This window comes from Uloborus diversus, chromosome 2, assembly GCF_026930045.1.
Source record: "Uloborus diversus isolate 005 chromosome 2, Udiv.v.3.1, whole genome shotgun sequence".
NCBI classification, from domain to species: Eukaryota; Metazoa; Arthropoda; class Arachnida; order Araneae; family Uloboridae; genus Uloborus; species Uloborus diversus.
The window spans coordinates 26653809-26674145 of NC_072732.1; the positions used below are offsets into that span (position 1 = coordinate 26653809).

General features: G+C 35.7%; 1 protein-coding gene across 1 annotated transcript in view; it reads right to left on the bottom strand.

The window, feature by feature from the left end:
• Positions 1 to 9402: 9402 nt before the first annotated feature.
• LOC129216927 (methanethiol oxidase-like) overlaps positions 9403 to 20337 on the bottom strand; it is a 62026-nt gene continuing 51091 nt past the window's right edge. Inside the window, exons 10-11 of the mRNA XM_054851144.1 lie at positions 17910 to 18055; positions 9403 to 9618 (exon numbers count right to left, since the gene is read on the bottom strand). Coding sequence (XP_054707119.1) covers positions 9462 to 9618; positions 17910 to 18055 — 303 coding nt within the window. The 3' untranslated portion in view covers positions 9403 to 9461. The remainder of the gene's footprint in view (positions 9619 to 17909; positions 18056 to 20337) is intronic.

Genomic DNA, 20337 nt, shown 5'->3' on the forward strand with positions numbered 1-20337 from the left:
TTCAGTCTTCAGAAAATTTTACTTGAGTCCACTATCATCCCTGCTTAAAATGTTTGCACCGATTAGGAGGTTCAATTGCATCTTTGGAATCGCTATTTGCGGTATTCTCTTGACAATTACTGCTTTATTTATGTTGCTTTTTTTTTTTTACAGTGAATTATTAACAGAACTCTATGAAGTAGACCAACATACTTTGGGCACAAAAACAACTTCTGTAATATTATATATACTATAAATATTATCTAGTACTTGTAACTATAACTTATGTTTTGTGTTTGGAAGGAAGAACATGTTAAAAGGAACCACATATTAAATTAATTAAATTCTACTTTTTCACTATTAATGCTAGAACCATCTACATTTTTTCAAGAGTTGCCACAACTTGAGTCTTAACCAACTTCACTGTTGCTATTAAGCTATTGTTTTTCTAGTTCTTCTAAAAGTTTTTAATGTGGGATTTTGAAAAGTAGATCAATGTATCTCAGGTTCTTAGTCTGAAAAAAATGCAGTCTAATTTTTCTTTATGACAAAAAGTAAAGAAATAAAAAATAATTATGAACTGAAAGAATTTAATTTAAGAGACATATTCAATTTATTGCTGCATTTTTCAATAAAACCATTTTATTAAGGGTGCTGACTTACTGAAGTTACCCAGCGCAGCCAAAATAACAATAAAATTTGTTCAATATAACTGTACCATGTGATTTCATTGTAAGATTACAGGTGCTCTTTGTTGGTCATAAATCTAAATAAAAATTATTAATTGCATTAAAATTATTGAGACCTGTCCAACAAAAAAAAGCTCCGACTCCCCTTATGTGTGCTCGCATCTATTTTATTCGGCAAAAGCTAAGAGTTTCATTCAATAAACGGAGAATTTAGTTCCTCCTGGAAATCTAAGTTCAGGGTGTCCCTGGCTATTACTAAGATTACAAGCACTCATTACAAAATCCGGATACTGTAGTTTCACCCTTATGGTGGAATCTGGTTTTCAGACTAATGGTCTCCACCGCCGGTGAAACTACAGTATCAGGCTGTTGGTGCTGCCTTAGCCTCAGTTTGGGGTGGCAACTAGTAAAGGATTTTAGCCCTCCTTTCCCCCCCCCCCCCCCCCCCAAAAAAAAACTGGAATCAATTCAACTATTTCATTGATTATTTTTAATTGACTTCTATAACATAATTTTTTTTAGTTATTTAAAAAGAACACAAAACACACCTGTATATTTTGAATAAAAGCATTTTTGTTGCTAAAGAAGCAATATTGGAGTCAGAGGATAGAGCTTGCAAAACACATTTAACTCTCTGGTTTCGAATTCAAGGGAATATAATATCGCAATTTGTCCATTAATTTTTTGATGGAATCGATAATTAACAGTAGGGCTGGGCGATGAGGAATTTCTGCATTACGATGTAAGGTTTTTTTTTAACTAATTTGTTTAAGTTTTACAAAATATATACTAAGTATGAAAATTATACATCATGGCGATACGAATTAACAGATTTCAGCACCAGAAAGAAATTCATTATATTATAAAGCAGTGGTAAAAGTGCAAGTTAGTGAAAAATATGGAATACAAGTTTTGAAACTGCAATGAGCCTGTTTTTTCATTGCAAAAAGATGTAAGTAAATGGATGCAAAGTCATGCATTCCATTCAAAAGCTCACTTGCATTAAAAAAAGGTTCCTTGTAATCACTAGCGAGAGGGGGGGGGGTCGCACGGGGAGACACTCAAAAAGGATTTCAAAGTCATAAAAAATATAAATACTTTTAATTCTGAAAATTTCCACTTAAAAATCTTAATATATTTAATCCAACAAATGAAACAAAAATAGAGTGCCCAATATTGTTGGGGAGGGGGAGGTCACATATATCATCTAGGACAAATTTTACATAAAATGAATTCGCAGTTTATATTTGTCTTCCAAACTTTTGTTTTGCTTTTTTTTGGGGGGGGGGGGGTAACACTACCAGTTACCAATCCAACATCTGCTCTAGAAACTCGACTTCTTGCAACACCAAAATACATGCTACATTTTTTGTCGCTATTTGCTCTTTAAATTTTGCTTTTGTTCTGGCAAGTGACTATATCAGGGGTTCTCAAACTGGGGTCCGTGGCACCCTGGGGTGCCATAGGAAGACATGAGGGCTGCCTCAAAGTGTCCATGGGATCAATATACAATCGAGTCCCGACTTACGCGAGAGATGCGTTCCAAGACCCCTCGCATAAGTTGAAATTTCGCATTGTGGATAGGGTATGTATAAAAACTTTTATAAGCATACCCAATTATTTTAGACACTTGTAAATACCACCTCAAACTGTTAAAAACCATTTCTTAACTATACAATACTGTTTCTTACATAAAAACTGAGTTTTGTATTTAAAAAAAAACGTTTTATTCCGCAGAAAATGCTGCTACGATGGACAAAATCAATGATCCATGGGAAAGAAAGACATAAAATAAATCAGTACGGTACGTACAGTATGTAGTTAGAAAAACAAATGCACTGTAGTTGTAATGTACAGTAGATCCAGTAATGATATTCATAACTTAAAAAAGTGATGATGATGATGATTTATGCTGTGTGATCAAACCGTTATTCTTATATATTGTTAAATACACAATACAGTTGCTTCACTAGTTCTTTTATGACGACCCCCCCCCCCCATCTATGCCAACACCCCTCTTCCTGATTTCTTAAATTCACAATAAAAGAGCAGCTTCCAGTTTCATAATTTTTGCATTTGCTTAGATACTACTCTGTGAACATTTACGGATTTCCTTTTTTTTTGACTTTTAATTCTACGTATGCGAGATTCACCCCCCCCCCCCATACCTAATTGTCATGCTATCTCCGATGCATTTTATAGTTGTTCAAGCACATAATCTTTAGCTTTTCTTTAATTGTAAGAAACTTTCTCTTTTTCTATCTACAAACTTTAGATGAAACAGCGCTCTTAGGTGTCATTAAATTTAACCAACTTTCACATTTAGAATGAAAAAAAAAATGAAAAATAAGGAGTAGAGTTATTTGTATAAGGGGTGTTCAGACTAGTACAATATGGGAACTTCCGCTTTCTGTGATGTTAAAAGGATAAAGGTCTATTCACGAAAAAAAAATTAGTAACCTGTAAAAAATCGATGCTTACACACCATGATTCCCTTCCAAAATTTTTCATGTTGCAGGCGAAGAATTCGCTTTAGGTCTAAAATTCTTTATTGGTGAAAAAATCGCGTTATAGCCATTTCGCGTAAGTCAGATCGCGCTGTAGCGGGAGTCGACTGTATATGTAATTTGAGTGCGTCAAATAATGTCGGGTTGACCAGTTAGGAAATCCTCAATTTTTTGATACAGTAGAACAAAAATTCGCTAGATCTTCTTTCTGTGTCATCAAAAAGTCTATCAGATGATAAAGCTTCATCGACAAACCATTTTTAACTACTTGGCAACAGTTAAGCAAAAGTTATTGCAGAAGAGTGATGTCAAAACCAATTGATTTATTTTACGGTAAAGTTTGTTTCTTTATGATGCCCTGAAGTATAACTAGAATAAAAAATCAAATTATATTTACTTGACAAATTCAAAAATAAAAATTTTATTTTGTGCTGTCATTTCCCCCCCGAGATTTGATGACCTAAAAAAGTAGATTGTAGTATGATAGGACCATGGTTCACCTTATTAACACTTTTTTGTATAATGTAACACTGGAGTATTTGGGAGGAGTATATGATCCTGTGCTGCATATGCTGCACAAATTTACTAGTTTATCAACATATCTTTCGTCTATAACCAAGAACACATGTGGAATTCTTACATGTTTTGGGAGAAATTAAGGTGAACTCTTCGCACCTTCATTGTTAAACCTGATTGGATTGACACACTGCTAATTAATGTTAATGCGAAAAAATTAGAGATTAAAATGACAGCAACCCTGGACCGTTTCTGTACATCGGAGCAATATCAATGCATCGGTTCAGAGAAAAATTCTAAACCGGTTTAACGACATAGGATGCACACCGGATTTTGGCGATGCATCGCTCAGCCCTAATTAACAGTTTTTTAAAAATGTGTAGACATGCCTAAAAAAGTCATTTCGATCCAGGAAGTTATTTGCGAAAGACACCCAAACCTATTTTTGTGCGGTGGATGAGGACAGCATAAAAAAAATCTTTCGAAACTTCCCGAGTAGCTGTAAAAAATAGTGTTTGCAATGCAGTTAAAAAATACGAACCGCATAAAAAAGTCTCATGTAGAAAATAACCCAAAAACATAACTAGGAATTGCTTCTTTAAACAAAATCTAAATAAATCAAGTGATGATAATTTTGCCGAATGGTCGAACAAAGTTTCCCGAATAAGGAAATCTTTGGGAGGTCACTGTGACTTCCCATTGTGGAGACTGTCGTCACATGAAGATACTACCTCACCTCCTTTCCTCGTTTTATAAATAATTTCGTCAATTAAGACTCAATCTGATTGAAATTTTCATAAACTGCAAAAAAAAGACATTACAAAAACAGGTTTAAGTGTAATAGATTTCCTTTCAACTCATAAAAAATTTAAAATGAAAAAAATCACATGGTAGTTACTTTGGAAAAACCATAATATTAATGGAAACAGCATGTAGTATCAAAATGTCACCAAAACTGTATCATGGCTATTAGTAACTTCTTTGAAATTTGCTAAGAAATAGTTTCTGAATTTGTCAATAAAACTTATATGTTATGAAACTATGGTTTTCATAATTACACACTATTTTATAATTAAAATATAAAACGATTTATAAAAACTCAAATGAGGTATGGGTTTCTTTAATAACCTTACCCTTGTGTTATAATCATTATGACAACTTTCCTAATTAAAATCGTTCATTTTATAGCATCTCATAGACATTATATTGGGTTTAGTATTTAATTTGCTTGAAATGTTAAAGATATTTTATGTCCATATTCAAAGTGCATAATATTTATGTACCTAAAAGTGGATTAAGTGGCCTTGAATCATTTAACCAGCAAAAAATAAAGTCATGAAGGCTTTCGTACGAAACACTGTATGCGGAGGGGTATTCAGTTTTCGGACCCCATCCAAAAGTTTTTTTTGTTTCCCCCTCCGTCAACAACCAACAGTTCCTCATTACTGTGATTCAGGCCCATTCCTTCAACGTTTCTTTCCGTGTGTAGGGGGGGGAGGGTTTACTGAATGCAAGTTGTGCCGGAAAAGCAACAAAACCACTCCCACATCTGAGCAAAAACATTGATTTTTCAAAGGCACAGCAATCGACTCCCCTAAATGACGGGCGGGCCTGCAACGGTTTCTCAAATAATTACATTATACACGTACTGTTTCTATGTGTTTTTTTTTACGTGAATGTTTTGGGCAGTATATTAAAATTTCGATCCGATTGGGGAAATTATTTTAAACGAGTGCACGGTGGTATCTACAAGTGACAACAGGGGCATCCCGATGGGAAGTCACTGTGGCCTCCCAAAAATGACCTAATTCGAAAAATTTTGTTCGACATTACTTGCCAAAAAATTTTGTTACTTGGTTTACCTTAACTTTGTTTTAAATAACTTTTTGGGTTATTTCCTATGCAAAACTTTTAACTCAATTACGAAAACAACTTTTTAAAGCTACTTGTGAAGTTTCGAACAATTTTTTTTTATGTGGTCCCTATCCACCGCATAAAAATATTTGGGTGCACATTTTGTTTAGAAAACTCATGAGAAAATATCGAAAAAATAAAAAAATCCTTCCAGGGAAAGGAATAGAAAAAGAAATAATTTGGATGACAAACACCCGATCAAATCATATTTGTTGTCAAATAGTATATTTATGCGTCAATAGTGCAGCAGTTTTGAGCAAACAACTTGCTTTTAAGAAATGCTAAAATTTTGCAAAAACTGCAGAATTTCAACTCAAAACATTTGTAAAGCCTAACTAAAATGACAAAATGAATTCATTCAAAACTAGAAAGTGCCATACTTTATTTAGCATTGTTGTAGTAAATTCTATACAAGTTTAAGCTTTAAATACTTGTAAAAGTATAGAAAATTGCTTCAGTCATTAGTGTATTTGTTTATCACGAAACAGTTTATTTGAAAATACACTTGCACAGTAACAAAATCCAATTTTACTTTTCAAGATCATTTAAATACGACCTATTATATGAACACTGCCCAGGACGAAATGAATTAATTTAATCTGTCATCAAAACTAATTCCAATGTAAAGATTCTAAAATCGTTGTTCAAGTAACTGGTAGAAACATCGTGAAAATTTACTTTCTAGGAATTAGTTTACATCAGAAATTATTCCATGTGATAAATAGAAACTTTTGCCTTCTCTGTTTGAAGATCAAGAGATTTCAGAGTCCAATCTGATTCTGATTGCTTCTTGGATGCGACGATCAATAAATTACCCTTCAGTTTCGATCCAGAGACTGGAATAGCGATTGTTGCATCAGTATTAGTAACTTTATTGAAAACTTCAGATAATTTTGGTCTGTTACAGTTTACTGGTGGCCCTATGAGATCTAACGAACCCTTATGCTTCAATAAAGATTCAATTGAAGTCCGACATAAATCCATGCCAAAAATGTTTTCTTCAATTCTTTTCCTAAGATATAGTGACGCGCCTGCAATGGCACAAAATGCAACCGATACGCTGAAAAAATATTTTGGATTTGCTATTTTACTAGATTGCATTTCAGCTTCCAGCGCTTCAGTCGGTCTCAGCAAGAATTGTAAACAAACTTATGCGATCACAGCTAATTGTAGGAGCCAGGAGAATTTACCATAGCAATGGGTTCGTTCGCTGACCTCGACTGGTCTGCCGGTGACTAACCGCACGCTTTCGTTCGACGATCACGACTGGTACCAACCGATTGGTTAATCACGTGACAGCAATGACATCAGTGGTTACTAACCGGTTGTTCACGAACCAATGTTTCATCGAACGCTTTCGGTTGATCACCTGTTACTTGCGCAGACGAATAACACGCAGGTGAAAAATACATATAATTGGTCAAAAATGTCACGTGGCTCCATCATCCAGCTAGAGTTGCGGTCGACCGGTAGATTAACCAGTGAGGGTCATAAAACGACATCGGAAGCAACCAGTTAACCGGTAGCTCTTAAGAACGCTGCGGTTAGCAACCGGTTACTCACCGGTAGACTGGTAAGGTTTGTCGAACGCAAGCTCTGATCGACTAATCGACCACAATTTAAGTTGGTTAGTTGAAGCTGGGATTTTGTTAAGGGGGGGGGGGGGGTCCAAGGCTGTAAGAACTTGAAGAAGGGGAATATGCAAAATCAGAAGTATTAACTGCTAATTAAAAAAATTAGTTTTTCTCCAACTTATTTTATTGCAGGAATAGTATTGCAGGAATACTAGTTCTGCAATATTAAAAAGTATGATAATTTAGCTTGAAATGAATAAGCTAATTCAAATTTTAGGCCATTAGTTAAAATTAATTTATGAAATTTTTATTTAAATCACTAGGAAATCTCTCGTCATGGCATGACGGGTGCAAATTTCTTCTTTATTGAAAATATTTCCCGTAAAATTTGACGTTTTCAAGTAGATACATAAGAGATAGAAAAGTTTAACATTCATTGGGAAAAAATAAAATTTTCGTCATTGCCATAATGGCTTGAAGTTAAAACGGACCGCTAAGTTATTTTTATTCAATGTCTGACCAGCAAAGCCCTGGCCTAGGGGCGCAAGCTGAAAAGGAAGCACGTCAGGGAGGAAAAAAAACGTTTGTTGAAAAAAAAAATATAGAATAAGATTTTAAAAATGGAATAGAATAATTTGAAATAGATTGCAACAAGCCCGCTAGGCAGGAAAAAAAAAAAAAAACAATTGGAAGAGAGGGGAGGGGGCGTTATGCTTCAGTCCAGATCCTTCTCCGGTACAAAGCAGAAAATTTTCAATTTCTTTGATTCGAACAATCATTTCTTCAAAATATAGCTTTGCCTAGGGGCGGACTGGGTCGTCCAAGAGGGCGACAACCTAGACTTCCGAGGGCGCAAAGAAAAAAAAAGGGTTTGAATGCAAAATAGAAAAGAAAAAAAAAGGGTTTGAATGCAAAATAGAAAAGAAAAAAACCCACGAAGTTGCACGTTCGATGGCATTAAGAGAGAAAGCAAAAGAAAAAAAACTCTCAGAGTCGCACAGGTTCAAGGGGTGGGGGGGGGGGGGGTAGCACGAAGTCGTATAGGTTCAAGGGCGAAAAAAAAAAAAAACCTAAGACGCACAGGTTTGAAGGCGCACCGGCCAGATGGCCTATACCCAGTTTGCCCCTGGCTTTGCTAAAGTAAAAAGCTTAAGAGGTAAATCATAGATAAGAAAATAAGTAAAAACCGTGATTTAGAAAGTGTTCAGTTATAAAACTTGTTACTGAAACTATTTTTCTCTCTCATCATGATGTTTCTAAATTACGTCAGTAAGCATTTGTTTTGCAATTAATAATTTATTAATTCATATTTATTTATGACTGCCACAGGGGTGCCCAAAGTTAAAATTTGAAAGGAGGGGAGAGTTACCAATTCACCGAATGAAACTTCAAAACTTACCAAATGACAAAATACGAGCATGCACACGTACCAACATCTAACGGAAAGATAAATTAAACATCCTTACAAAAAAAATATTATAATGTTGTCTCCAAATTTTCCGATATGTCGGACATTTTTTTGTGAAATAAGGAAAGATTGGGGATGTCACAGTGACCTCTCGACCTCCCGCCCCCATCGGGGCGCCTCTGCCAATCATCATCTTTGCACAAAATATTCAACATAGACTGCTTCAATTCTCTTCACACACATTCACTGCATGCAAGTTCCTAATAAATAATTAATTATACACAATTTTATGTATTTTTATTTTTAATTATGTCCGTTATCGGGGTTTCCTTCCAACGTTTTATCTTTTTTGAATATTTTTATTCAAAATATCATCACGAAGATCACAACGAAGTTGATAAAAATACATAGGGTGCCCCGAAGCATGCTTTAAGTAGAAGAAAAATTAAAATACGGACCGAAAGAAAGATTTAGAACATTGTAAGGAAGAGACACCAGCAATTCTAAATCTAAGGTAAAAAAAAAATGAATGGAAAACAAAAGAGTATCAAGAAACTCGAGAGTCGTGATATTTAAGTTTAAATCAAAAGGGAACATTGACATAGGATATCACTGCTAAGTATAACCTCAGCGCTCGGTACAGTACTTCCAATAATATCCTAGTAGAACTGGTACGCACTTTGGGCCTTAGTAACCCCATTCCGAACCATTCACTTAGCGGGAAACCCAGGCCCGAGAGCAGTTACCTTTTCTTCTTTTATCTATTTTAAAAAAAACAAGCAACAGCAAAAGAAAAATAAGACTTTTTTTCTCATTTTCAATATTTTATATTCCAATTACAATCACATTACAAAATATATCAAAGTTAAACGTTTTATTCCCAGATATCCGAAGTACAATCACCGCCGGGGAACCTCATTTCGTGAGCAAGGATATTACCCGCGACTCCAAAATCAACAATGAAGTTTTGATCCAGGCTAAGCCCTCCATTCACTTTATCAACGTGCAAAAGAACCATCATCGAGCCTTTTCTGAAAGGGAAGGTAGTAAAAATTACTTCATGAAATAAATTAACTGCTTGGTTAATAATACTCATATATATAATAGCGAATTCACTGGCCGAGTAACGCTCCTGACGTCATCGCGCCCTAACATAATAATTATTATAATTATTTTTTGGTATTGTTTAACATGCAGGGGAATCAAAGGGCGCCCATATTAGCCCTTGGCCCCCGGGTAGGGGGGCAAGGGGGGCTTGAGCCCCCCCCCCCTGAAATTAGAACTTCCTTGCTTTTAGTACTTTTTTCTTTGCAAAAATGTAAAAACATTCCTTCTCCAGCCACTAATGAATAAGTTATTAAAAATGTCAAATTTTAATGACTCTAATTTGTCCTGAAATCAGTTTCCACGGGAAGATATCCAGCTAAACCACGGGGGAAATATTTGAGCCCCCCCCCCCCCTTGCAACTTTGCATATGGGCGCCCATCAGGGGAATGTTTTATTTTGACAGGCTGAACTGGATCCGGCAACTTAACTGTTTTAATGGTAAGAATATCATTTTAGGAAAATGAAGAAGCTAAAAAGGGGTCAACGATGAACGCTACTGCAGTTTAGGTTTAATACCATCGATATTGTATATCGATGGTTAATCCACAGGAGTTAGGGTTAAATTTTCAGCGATCAAACTATCACTAAACAACAAGCAATTGCGTCGTTCAAATGTAGAAGCAATTTTCTCCCGTCATACCTTGATGGGCGGTTTTCTAGTACTTAGTAAAATTATAATATTAAAAAAAAAGAGCTCGATTGTCTGGCAGATGAAAGGTTTCTCCAATCAGAATGAAAAATATTCATCTTTCTAATCCCCCAAATAATTACTGTAAGTTACTACGGCTAGGGCATATTGACCAGTAAATGAACAGATAAATTAGCAACAGTAATTTTCTTCCTAACATTTCCAAAAGAGAAACGATGCGTTTGATTTTAGATTTGTGGTTGTCCATTTGAGATGCATTCTTTCACTGAATTGCTTGCCCCACTCAGGGCCCGATCAAGACAAACTGGTGCCCAGGTCCTGAGTAAAAATTGGTGCCCCCACCCCCATGAGAAAATCAGCACAATTTCAAAGTCAATGTTTTATACTAGAAACCTAATACCCTAGAAACCTACACATTACTACAAAAACCTGGGATTTGAATACCAAACACTTGATACTCAACATACTAATCATAGTTAAAATTGCCTCACCTTAAGATGAAAATGAATTAAAAAACATTTTAAAACTGCAAAAATAGCAAAAAAAAAAAAAAACTAATTCTGACATTAAGCTTTAAAAAGGCTTTGGCTTTAACAGAGGCAAATGTGTCGATCACATCATCGAAATCTAATTTTGGTGTCACAGAATTTTCAATGGTCAATAAGAAAAACGCCTGTAAATTATCCTGAGAAACGCAGCTTCTCAAACGATTTTTGATTCTTTTCAAAGCTGAAAAGGAACGTTCACTTTAACAGAAAAAAAAAGGAAGGAAGGAAGTTAATTTAGGCTATTTTAGTGCCCCTAAATTTGTGGTGCCCAGGTCCGCGGACCCGCCGGACCGTGCGTTAATCAGGCCCTGAGTGTAATATTTAGTGATCTTATCCTTTTTAAACATTCTCCAGGGAACATTCGACATTCCCAGAAGGGTTACCTTTTGCAAAAATTTGAAAGTGTGTTAATTCTTCTGGAAAATGATCTTATATGTCATCTGAGTAATTATTTTGAAATTCCAGAGCTAAGGGACAACGACTTCTTTACGCGAAATGTCTTTAACTTTATGAGGTTTTGAGCTGATTTTTAAAAACTTTTGAGTCTCCTCTCCCTTAAAGTTGAGAAAAAGTGAAATGAGCTTTAAAAAAAAAGAGTAAGTAAGTAAGTGAATTTAGGCTAGGCTATTTTGGTGCCCCTAAATTTGTGGTGCCCAGGTCCGCGGACCCGCCGGACCGTGCATTAATCAGGCCCTGGCCCCACTCTTTATTTCAACCCGAAAAAAAAATTGAATTTTGATATCTTGAATTCAAGTTATGTTTTTCGAAATCATGAATTGCGATAGGACCCTACAATCGTTGGGCTTCTTGTCTCTACTAATGGCTTTTATTGCAACCATAATTTTAACTCAAGGTGTCGAAATTCAATTGAATGCATGGGGCTGGATGTTGTGTGCCGGATACTGTTTTCGTGTAAAAAGGATTGTGTAAAGTCGAGAAAGTCGTTTTTGATCTTGTGTGCTTTATTGGGTGTAGCAACTCTGTTTATTTACTGCTGTTTTTAGTATTTATTCTGTGTTTTTTTGCATTTTTATCTTACTGTTTTGCCTTTTGGAACATATTCACTGAGTAGAAATGGGTGTTATATGCATTATGAAAGAGGTAAAGAGTGGGAAGGGGGACAGGTGGATCTCTTGTGATCTATGTCATATGTTCTGCCTGTATAAGGGGGAAAATGAGTCTGTTTTTGAAGAGGATTATATTTGCACTAAATGTGCTGAACTCTCAGACTTAAGACTTAAGATGCTAGTTTTGGAAGCCCAGTTAGCATTAGGGTGTAAGCCAGTTGTAGAGGGTATAAATGTTCCAGAGATTCAGGGGGAAGTTTCAAATGAGGAGTTAGATTGGGAAACTAAGGGTGTAATTTTGGGGGACTCTATGGTAAGGGAGGTGGGTAACACAGTTGGGAGAGTAAAGCGTAAGGTGGCTAGGTGTTGTTTACCAGGGGCTCGGGTAAAAGACGTTAATATGGTTGCTGAAAAGAAGGGAGTATTGAATAAGGAGGACATGGTTACTTTGTGGGTGGGAACAAATGATGTAGGCCACAGTAAAAATGAGGAGTTTTCTAGGGAATGGGAATCCCTGTTGGATAAAGCAACCAGCTTTTCGACAAATGTCCAAGTGGTTGGTTTGCTTCCCAGGTATGGAGTGCATAGGAGCTGGCTAAATCAACGTGCGAGGTGTATGAACTTGCTACTGAAGTCAATTTGCGAAAAGCGCAGTATCAGGTTCATTGATGTATGGAGTCATTGTAAACGGGATTGGATTGCTAGGGATGGCCTGCATCTGAGCTCTACAGGGGTCAAAATGGTTAGTGGATTAATTTTAAGGGCTTTGGAGTCAAAAAACTAAGTTGGAATGGGGGGCATGGTTCAAGCACCAGGTATCGAGAGAATGATATGTTTTTGGGTATTGCTAGAAATGGAAATAAAGTGACAAACAAGAGTAGTAATGTTAACAATTGTAATTTAGGAAATTTCAGGGTGTTAAATAAAAGCAACTTAGGCATGCTTAAAGTTTTCTTTACCAATGCTCGCAGTATTAGGAACAAGATGGATGAATTGAAAAGCATAGTTATGGATGAGAAGTTGGATGTTATCGGAATTACAGAGACATGGGCTACCGAATCTGATGCAGAGTTATTACATATTGCTGGGTATAATTTATTCAGACAGGATAGAGTAGGTAAAAGAGGTGGTGGGGTTTTATTTTATGTTAGAGACAATTTTATTTGCAATGAATTGGTCATAAATGATAAGCCTACTGATATTGATATGGTTTGGCTGGAGTTGATGAGCAGTAAGGGCATAAAGCTACGCTTTGGAAACATTTATAGGCCACCTAATTCAAACCAGGGACAAGATGAACAGATGTACCGTATTATTAGTGACATGTCCAGTAAGGGATCCGTTATCATAATGGGGGATTTCAATTTTCCGGGTATTGATTGGAATAATTTTTATCCTGGTAATGGCAAAGAAGAGGAATTTTTAAAAGTAATTGGTGACTGTTTCTTAGATCAAGTTGTAACTCAGGGAACTCGAGAGGAGGCCATTTTGGATCTAGTTTTTTGTGACATAGGTAGTTTTGTTCAGGGGTTGAGTGTAGGGGAGCATATTGGAGATAGTGATCATAACAGCATTAGGTTCCGGGTTAAATTTGAAGTGTGCAAAGATGATAATTTTAGGTTTGTGCCCAATTTCAGAAACACCGATTTTGTTGCACTTAGGCAGAGGTTGAAAGAGGTTTTTTCGTCAGGGTTGGAAAATAGCGACGTAGATCAGCAGTGGACGGAATTTAAGGATAAACTTGCTAAAACCGTTGGGGACTATGTTCCATTTAGGAGAAAAGGTGTTAGTACCAAAATTTGGCCCATGTGGTTCTCCAGGGAGACTAAAGAAGCTCTTAATTATAAGCAAGCCACTTTTCGTAAGTTTAAAGTAACTGGTCAGAGTGCGGAAAGGCTCCAGTATGGTAAGGCAAGGCGAAATTTTAAGTATTTGGTACGGATTCAGAAAAGGGAATTGGAGCAAAGGCTGGCAGATGACATTGATGGGAACCCTAAGAGGTTTTTTGCTTACGCTAATTCTGGGAAAGCTCGAAACAGTCAAATTGGGCCTTTGGTTGATGAGCATGGAAATTTAATCCAAAACGATAGGGATATTGCAAATGTTCTAAATAACTTTTTTTCCAGTGTGTTTAACGATAACTGTATCTCAACAGTTGACACTAACAAGACACAAGCTATTATACAGCTTGAGGATTTTGTATTTTCCAGGGAGGAGGTTTTATTTCATTTGAAAAAGATTAAAGCAACTAAAGCTCCGGGACCAGATAATATTTATCCAAAAATTTTAGTTGAATGTGCAGAGGAATTAGTGGATGTTATTTTGAATATTTTCAATGCTTCTTATAACTCGGGGACGGTGCCAGAGGACTGGAAGCTGGCTAACATAATGCCACTCTTCAAGAAGGGGTCTAAAGGTATTGCTGGGAATTATAGACCTGTAAGTTTGACTTCGGTGATTTGTAAGATTTTCGAAACTTTGATCAAAATTACCCTACTAGCAAAATTTCTTGCATCAACCTTGACAGATCTTGATATCATACTGACGGCGTCAATATTGACGTGTTTCATACTGCATAAAGCTTGCATAAAGATTAAAAAGCAATATTACAATAACAACACGTATGCAACATTGCATTCATCTTAAAATATCAATATTGATATTACCTTACAATAACAACATTGCATACATGTTGACGCCGTCAAGATGATATTGATTTCATGCTGTCGCCGTCAAGGTAATTAGTACACAATAGAACAGGTGGACCTTCGTTGATACTTGCGCATGCACACAGTTCTTTCTACCCAACGTCCCTCGCATTGCTAGCACATCGATTCAGTCGGTTCAGAGGCGTTGCACGTGGCGTTGCATTTTTTAGGCTTCGTTAAGTTGGTTGCTTAGTTATTAGTGTGGAATAGTATTGTTTTAGGAATAACTTATGAATGACTGATATTTGCATTTGTTTATTAATATAGTACTAAACAAGTCATATCGCAGACGATGTGCGATCAATGTTAGAAATGGCCGAAAATAACTTTTTTCGTCCCTAGACTTCGAAACAAAGGAATGAAGCCCAGAATTTCGTATTATCATTTCAATCTCGCGAGTAAGATTAATTTTATTCAATGGTTATTTATGTTATTCTTTAAGATAAATTCATATGTTTTGTCCTTGGGATATTTACAATGCTGACATCCATTTGAAATGTACTTAATTGTATTTATTTATTTATTTATTGTTTTGCTATCTTTACTCTTAAATGTGCTATAAAACCTTCCGCAATTATTCCTAACTAGGCATTTTATGTCTTTATAGTACAATTAGAAGCATGAATTTAAAAAATAAGTCAAGTATTACGCAAAACGAAGAAAGTTTCATTTTTTAAATTAAATTGCGAGTATTAATATCTTTATATAAATTTTCGATCAGATGTCACCTTTAAGAAAATATTCTTAGGCTAGAAAATTATCTTGAATAATAACAGAAATAATTAAAGAATGAAATTTAATTCTCGAGTTTAAAGTGAAAATAATACAAATAAATAAATGGATAAAACACCTTGCAAACGTGCTGATTTCATACTGTCATGTCAATGTATCCTGACATTTTCCTGTCATATCAATACGTATGCAATATTACAAAAGCAAGATCATCTTGCCTAGACCTTGATTTCATGCTGTCATGACAACATCTTGATATTATCCTGTCATATCAATACGTACGCAAGATTACAAAAGCAAGATCATCTTGCCTAGACCTTGATTTCATGCTGTCATGACAACATCTTGATATTATCCTGTCATATCAATACGTATGCAATATTACAAAAGCAGCATACCTTGATATTTTCCTGATATTATGCTGCATACACCTTGTCAGTCAATATTGTGGCAGCCTGCTGACAGCATAAATGGAGTAACATAACAATATTGAGGCAGCATTAATGCAAGATGATTTTTCTTGCATGTCAACCTTTATGCAATGCTGAGGCAAGATATTTTGCTTACTGGGTAAGATCATGATGTTCTTAGAGACTAATAGTCTGTTGACTAGTTTGCAGTATGGTTTCAGGAAAGGTAAATCCTGTACTACTAATTTATTGCATTTCTACGACAAGGTTACCTCAGCTTTAGATAACAAAAAATGTGTGGATGTTGTTTATATTGATTTTCAAAAAGCTTTTGACAAGGTACCGCATGTTGCTCTTCTCAGCAAGTTAGCTGACATTGGAATAGGAGGAAAAACTTTACTTTGGGTTAGAAATTGGCTTACTGGTAGGAAGCAAAGAGTAGTTGTGAGAGGAAATCATTCTAATTGGAGTGATGTTTTAAGTGGGGTTCCTCAGGGATCAGTTTTAGGGCCTCTTTTGTTTATTATATTTATGAATGACATCAATGATAATATTTCTGGATGCATGAATTGTTTTGCTGACGATGTAAAAGTTATGGGGATTGTCGAAAATGAAGAACAAGTAAAACAGCTGCAAGAGGATTTAGATCATATTACTAAGTGGGCAGATAAATGGGGTATGGCAGTTAATGTAGGGAAATGTCAAGTGCTACACTTAGGTCATGGAAATAAGCGTATGAGATATCGTTTACAGGGTTCAGTCATAAATCAGGCAGAAAATGTTATGGATCTGGGTGTCTTTATAAATCAGGACTTCAAGTTTAGTCAACAGTGCAGTATTGCTAGTAACAAAGCCAACAAAATGCTTGGGTTCATCAATAGATCTATTTCAAACAAATCTAAGAAAGTTCTTCTGCCTTTATATAGGAGTTTAGTAAGACCTCATTTGGAGTATGCTGTTCAGTTTTGGTCGCCTTATCTGAAGAAAGATATTTTTGTATTGGAAAGGGTTCAAAGAAGGGTAACTAAATTAGTAAGGGGACTCTCAGATTTAGATTATGATACCAGACTTAATAGGCTTAACATGTATAGCCTGGAGCAAAGGAGAGTCAGAGGGGACATGATTCAGTTATTTAAATTTATCAAAATGAAAGATGTAAATGGATTAAATTTTTGCGGGGAAAGCAGGACAAGGGGTCATTGTTTTAAGCTATTTAAATCTCAGGCTAACTTGGAAATCAGGAAAAACTACTACTTTAGCAGGGTCGTGGGCACTTGGAATAGCTTACCGGAAGAGGTGGTAATGAGCAAGGGAGTGGATAGCTTTAAGAGGGCCATTGATCTTCATTGGGGACTAATTAATTGACTAGGACCAGCCTAGCTGGGCCCAGTGCCTGTTGCTGGTCGTCACATTTGTATTTGTATTTGTATTTGTATTTATAAATAATTCGATTCCGTGGCACATGGACGCGTGCATTATAAGCATAGAAAAATAAAAATCAAAGGACGCGGATGTCATTCAGCGGTCAAATAGAAACAATAAGCAATTCGTGATTGTAAAAAGAAAAAATACAGAAGAAGAAAAACCATTAGGGATTTATCAAAAGACACTCATTTTGACAAGCTTCTTCAAAAGTCAAAAAAAAAAAAAAAAAAATAAAATAAAATAAATAAATAAAAATAAATAAATAAAATTAAATTAAATTAAATAAATAAATAAAAAAAAGAAATAAGTAAATTAAAATTAAAAAAACTAAATAAATAAATAAATAAAATAAAATAAAAATAATCTATTTATAGCGCAAACTGCATCGATGCAGCATTTGTTGCCTGAAACCAGCATTTCATACATGTACTTGTACATCTGGTTAATCGGATGAAGCGTGAAAAATCCAGTACAGTTGAGTCTTGAAAATTGCGCTTAAAGAGGAGCAGCAAGTGGCCGAATTGGTGAAAATGCTGGGTTTTCGTCTTGCCAGAATGCGGCCCAGTTTTCTGGATTAAGCCGAGTTATCGAGTGCCGAGTTTTCGAGACTCTATCGCAATAACCAGTTACATAATTAAACTAGTTCAACAGAAAACAGGCAAGAAAAGTACTAACTCAATATTTTCAGGATAGAACTGCTCGTCCCAGGCACTGAAAAGAGAATTTGTAACATAAAGTCTTTCCCCATCCAAACTCAACTGAAGCATTTGTGGACCTCCGCGCACGAGGCTACCTCTCACGGTAGGCCTTACTGGCTGCTCCTGGAAAAAGAAAGCACAATTACGGAGGTCACTTTTACGTCTCTGAGTGAAAAAACAACCGTTAAAATTCAGCTGTAAAATCATGAAATTAATTCGCCATATTAATCCTTAAATTACACATGCTTTCATCAGATTATGTATCCGATTCAGTCTTCTGAAGCTCTATGAGTACAAAATTGAACATCTGTTGTTGATAATATTCAATCAGATGCACACGGAAGATGCAATTAAATCAATTTTTAACTTGCAAGAATAGATTTACTTCAAACTTTGATGCATGTAGTTTCGTTTAGTTTGGCACGCTTGAGAATGCCTACTTTTTGTTCTTTTGTAAAGAACAAAAACTTAAATTACTTGAAAAGTGAGGTCCTATCCTCATATATATATATATATATATATAATAGCCAATGATCGAGTAACCCGCGAGTTTCAACAATGAAACTCGCGCCCCGGCATGATAATTTGATAATGTGTTTTGGTTTGGTAATGTTTAACACACGGAGTAGGAAGAAGGAGAGAAATGTCCTACGGGATTTCTAGTGTAAAAGTGGCAACATTTGTTCACTATTTCCAGAGGGCGCTGTATGTGCACCGCTCCCGACAATCGCAGCAGATCAATGTAAATGATGCTAAGTTTCTCATTTTTTTAGAGGCAGCTATTAAAGCAAAAAAAGAAAAAAACTACTGGAAATTGGTTGTAATAAAGGGCCAATATAGTGGACGATGTACGGCTTTCGTCCACAGGAAGTTAGCGCAGTATTTTGATGGAAAAATTTATTTTATTTTTCATCACCAACTTGCCGAATTCGTCTGCTATTAATATTGCGCTGTGCGATGTTTCATTTTTGACGAGTTGGAATGTTTCTATTCCTGTAAATAATTAACGAAATGAGAATGTTGTAGAATTAATTACGTAAATCATTTTTTTAATTAGTTGTAAATTTCGTGACATATTTCGAGAACTAATTAAAGCGAAATACTTTTTTGCTTTCACGACCTTTAACAGATAAAAATAAATGTTAATGTTCTATTCACTTAACTTCAAGCTGATATTGATTACAATAATTTTATTCACGTGTTTACTCACTGCTTAAACAGAATTGTTATCATTATTTTTTTATTACTGCATTTTTTTCGACAACCAAATGGAAAAAAAATCGAGAAACCTTATTCATTCAAAAAATTATACCTCGGAACGCTTTTTTGAGATAGTTTGTGGGGTTTTCTGTTGAAATTAATCATGTGTATTTTTTAAATGAAAAAGGTTTCCCGATTTTTTTTCGATTTGGTTGTAGAAAAAATTGCAATAATAATAAAAAAAATAATGATAACAATTCTGTTTAAGCAGTGAGTAAACACGTGAATAAAATTATTACAATCAATATCAGCTTGAAGTTAAGTGAATAGAATATTAACATTTATTTTTATCTGTTAAAGGTCGTGAAAGCAAAAAATTGTTTCGCTTTTAAATAGCAGACGAATTCGGCAAGTTGGTGATGAAAAATAAAATAAATTTTTCCATCAAAATACTGCGCCAACTTCCTGTGGACGAAAGCCGTACATCCACACCATTGGCCCCTTATTACAACCAATTTCCAGTAGTTTTTTTTTGCTTTAATTGCTGCCTCTAAAAAAATGAGAAACTTAGCATCATTTACATTGATCTGCTGCGATTGTCGGGAGCGGTGCACATACAGCGCCCTCTGGAAAAAGTGAACAAACGTTGCCACTTCTGCATAGTCAAGATTTATCTCCTTCCCTTTAATCTCCCTGGTTTAACATCCTATTCCTATTCAGAGTCACAACTGACTACAACTGTATTTATGTCGAGGACTGCATACTAAGTGCCTTGCCTCCATTATTTTTATATACCGATAGATGGCAGCACCATCACCGGATCGAACAGTTAATGAGAATTTAGAACTAGTCCAGGAGCTAATAGCTACCTGGTGCTAGCACTCCCAGAGGCATCGTTTCACTTGGAGGACATTGAGACTACGAGCATATTTAACGTCGCCCAGTCCCCTTTAATGACGACGGTGGGTCTTCAACCGTCGAGGTTCGAACTCAGGACCCTCCGGTCCCGAATCCGACACTCTACCGATCGGGCTACCACGGCCCCAATGTTTAACATGCAGGGAAAGGCTTTATCGTGACAAGGCTGAACTCGATCCGGTAACTTAACTCTTTTACTGTATGACTGTGTCACTTCAGGGGAATGAAGAAACGAAAAAGCGGTCAACTCTGAACGCTACCTACTGGAGTTTAGCGTTAATCTACTG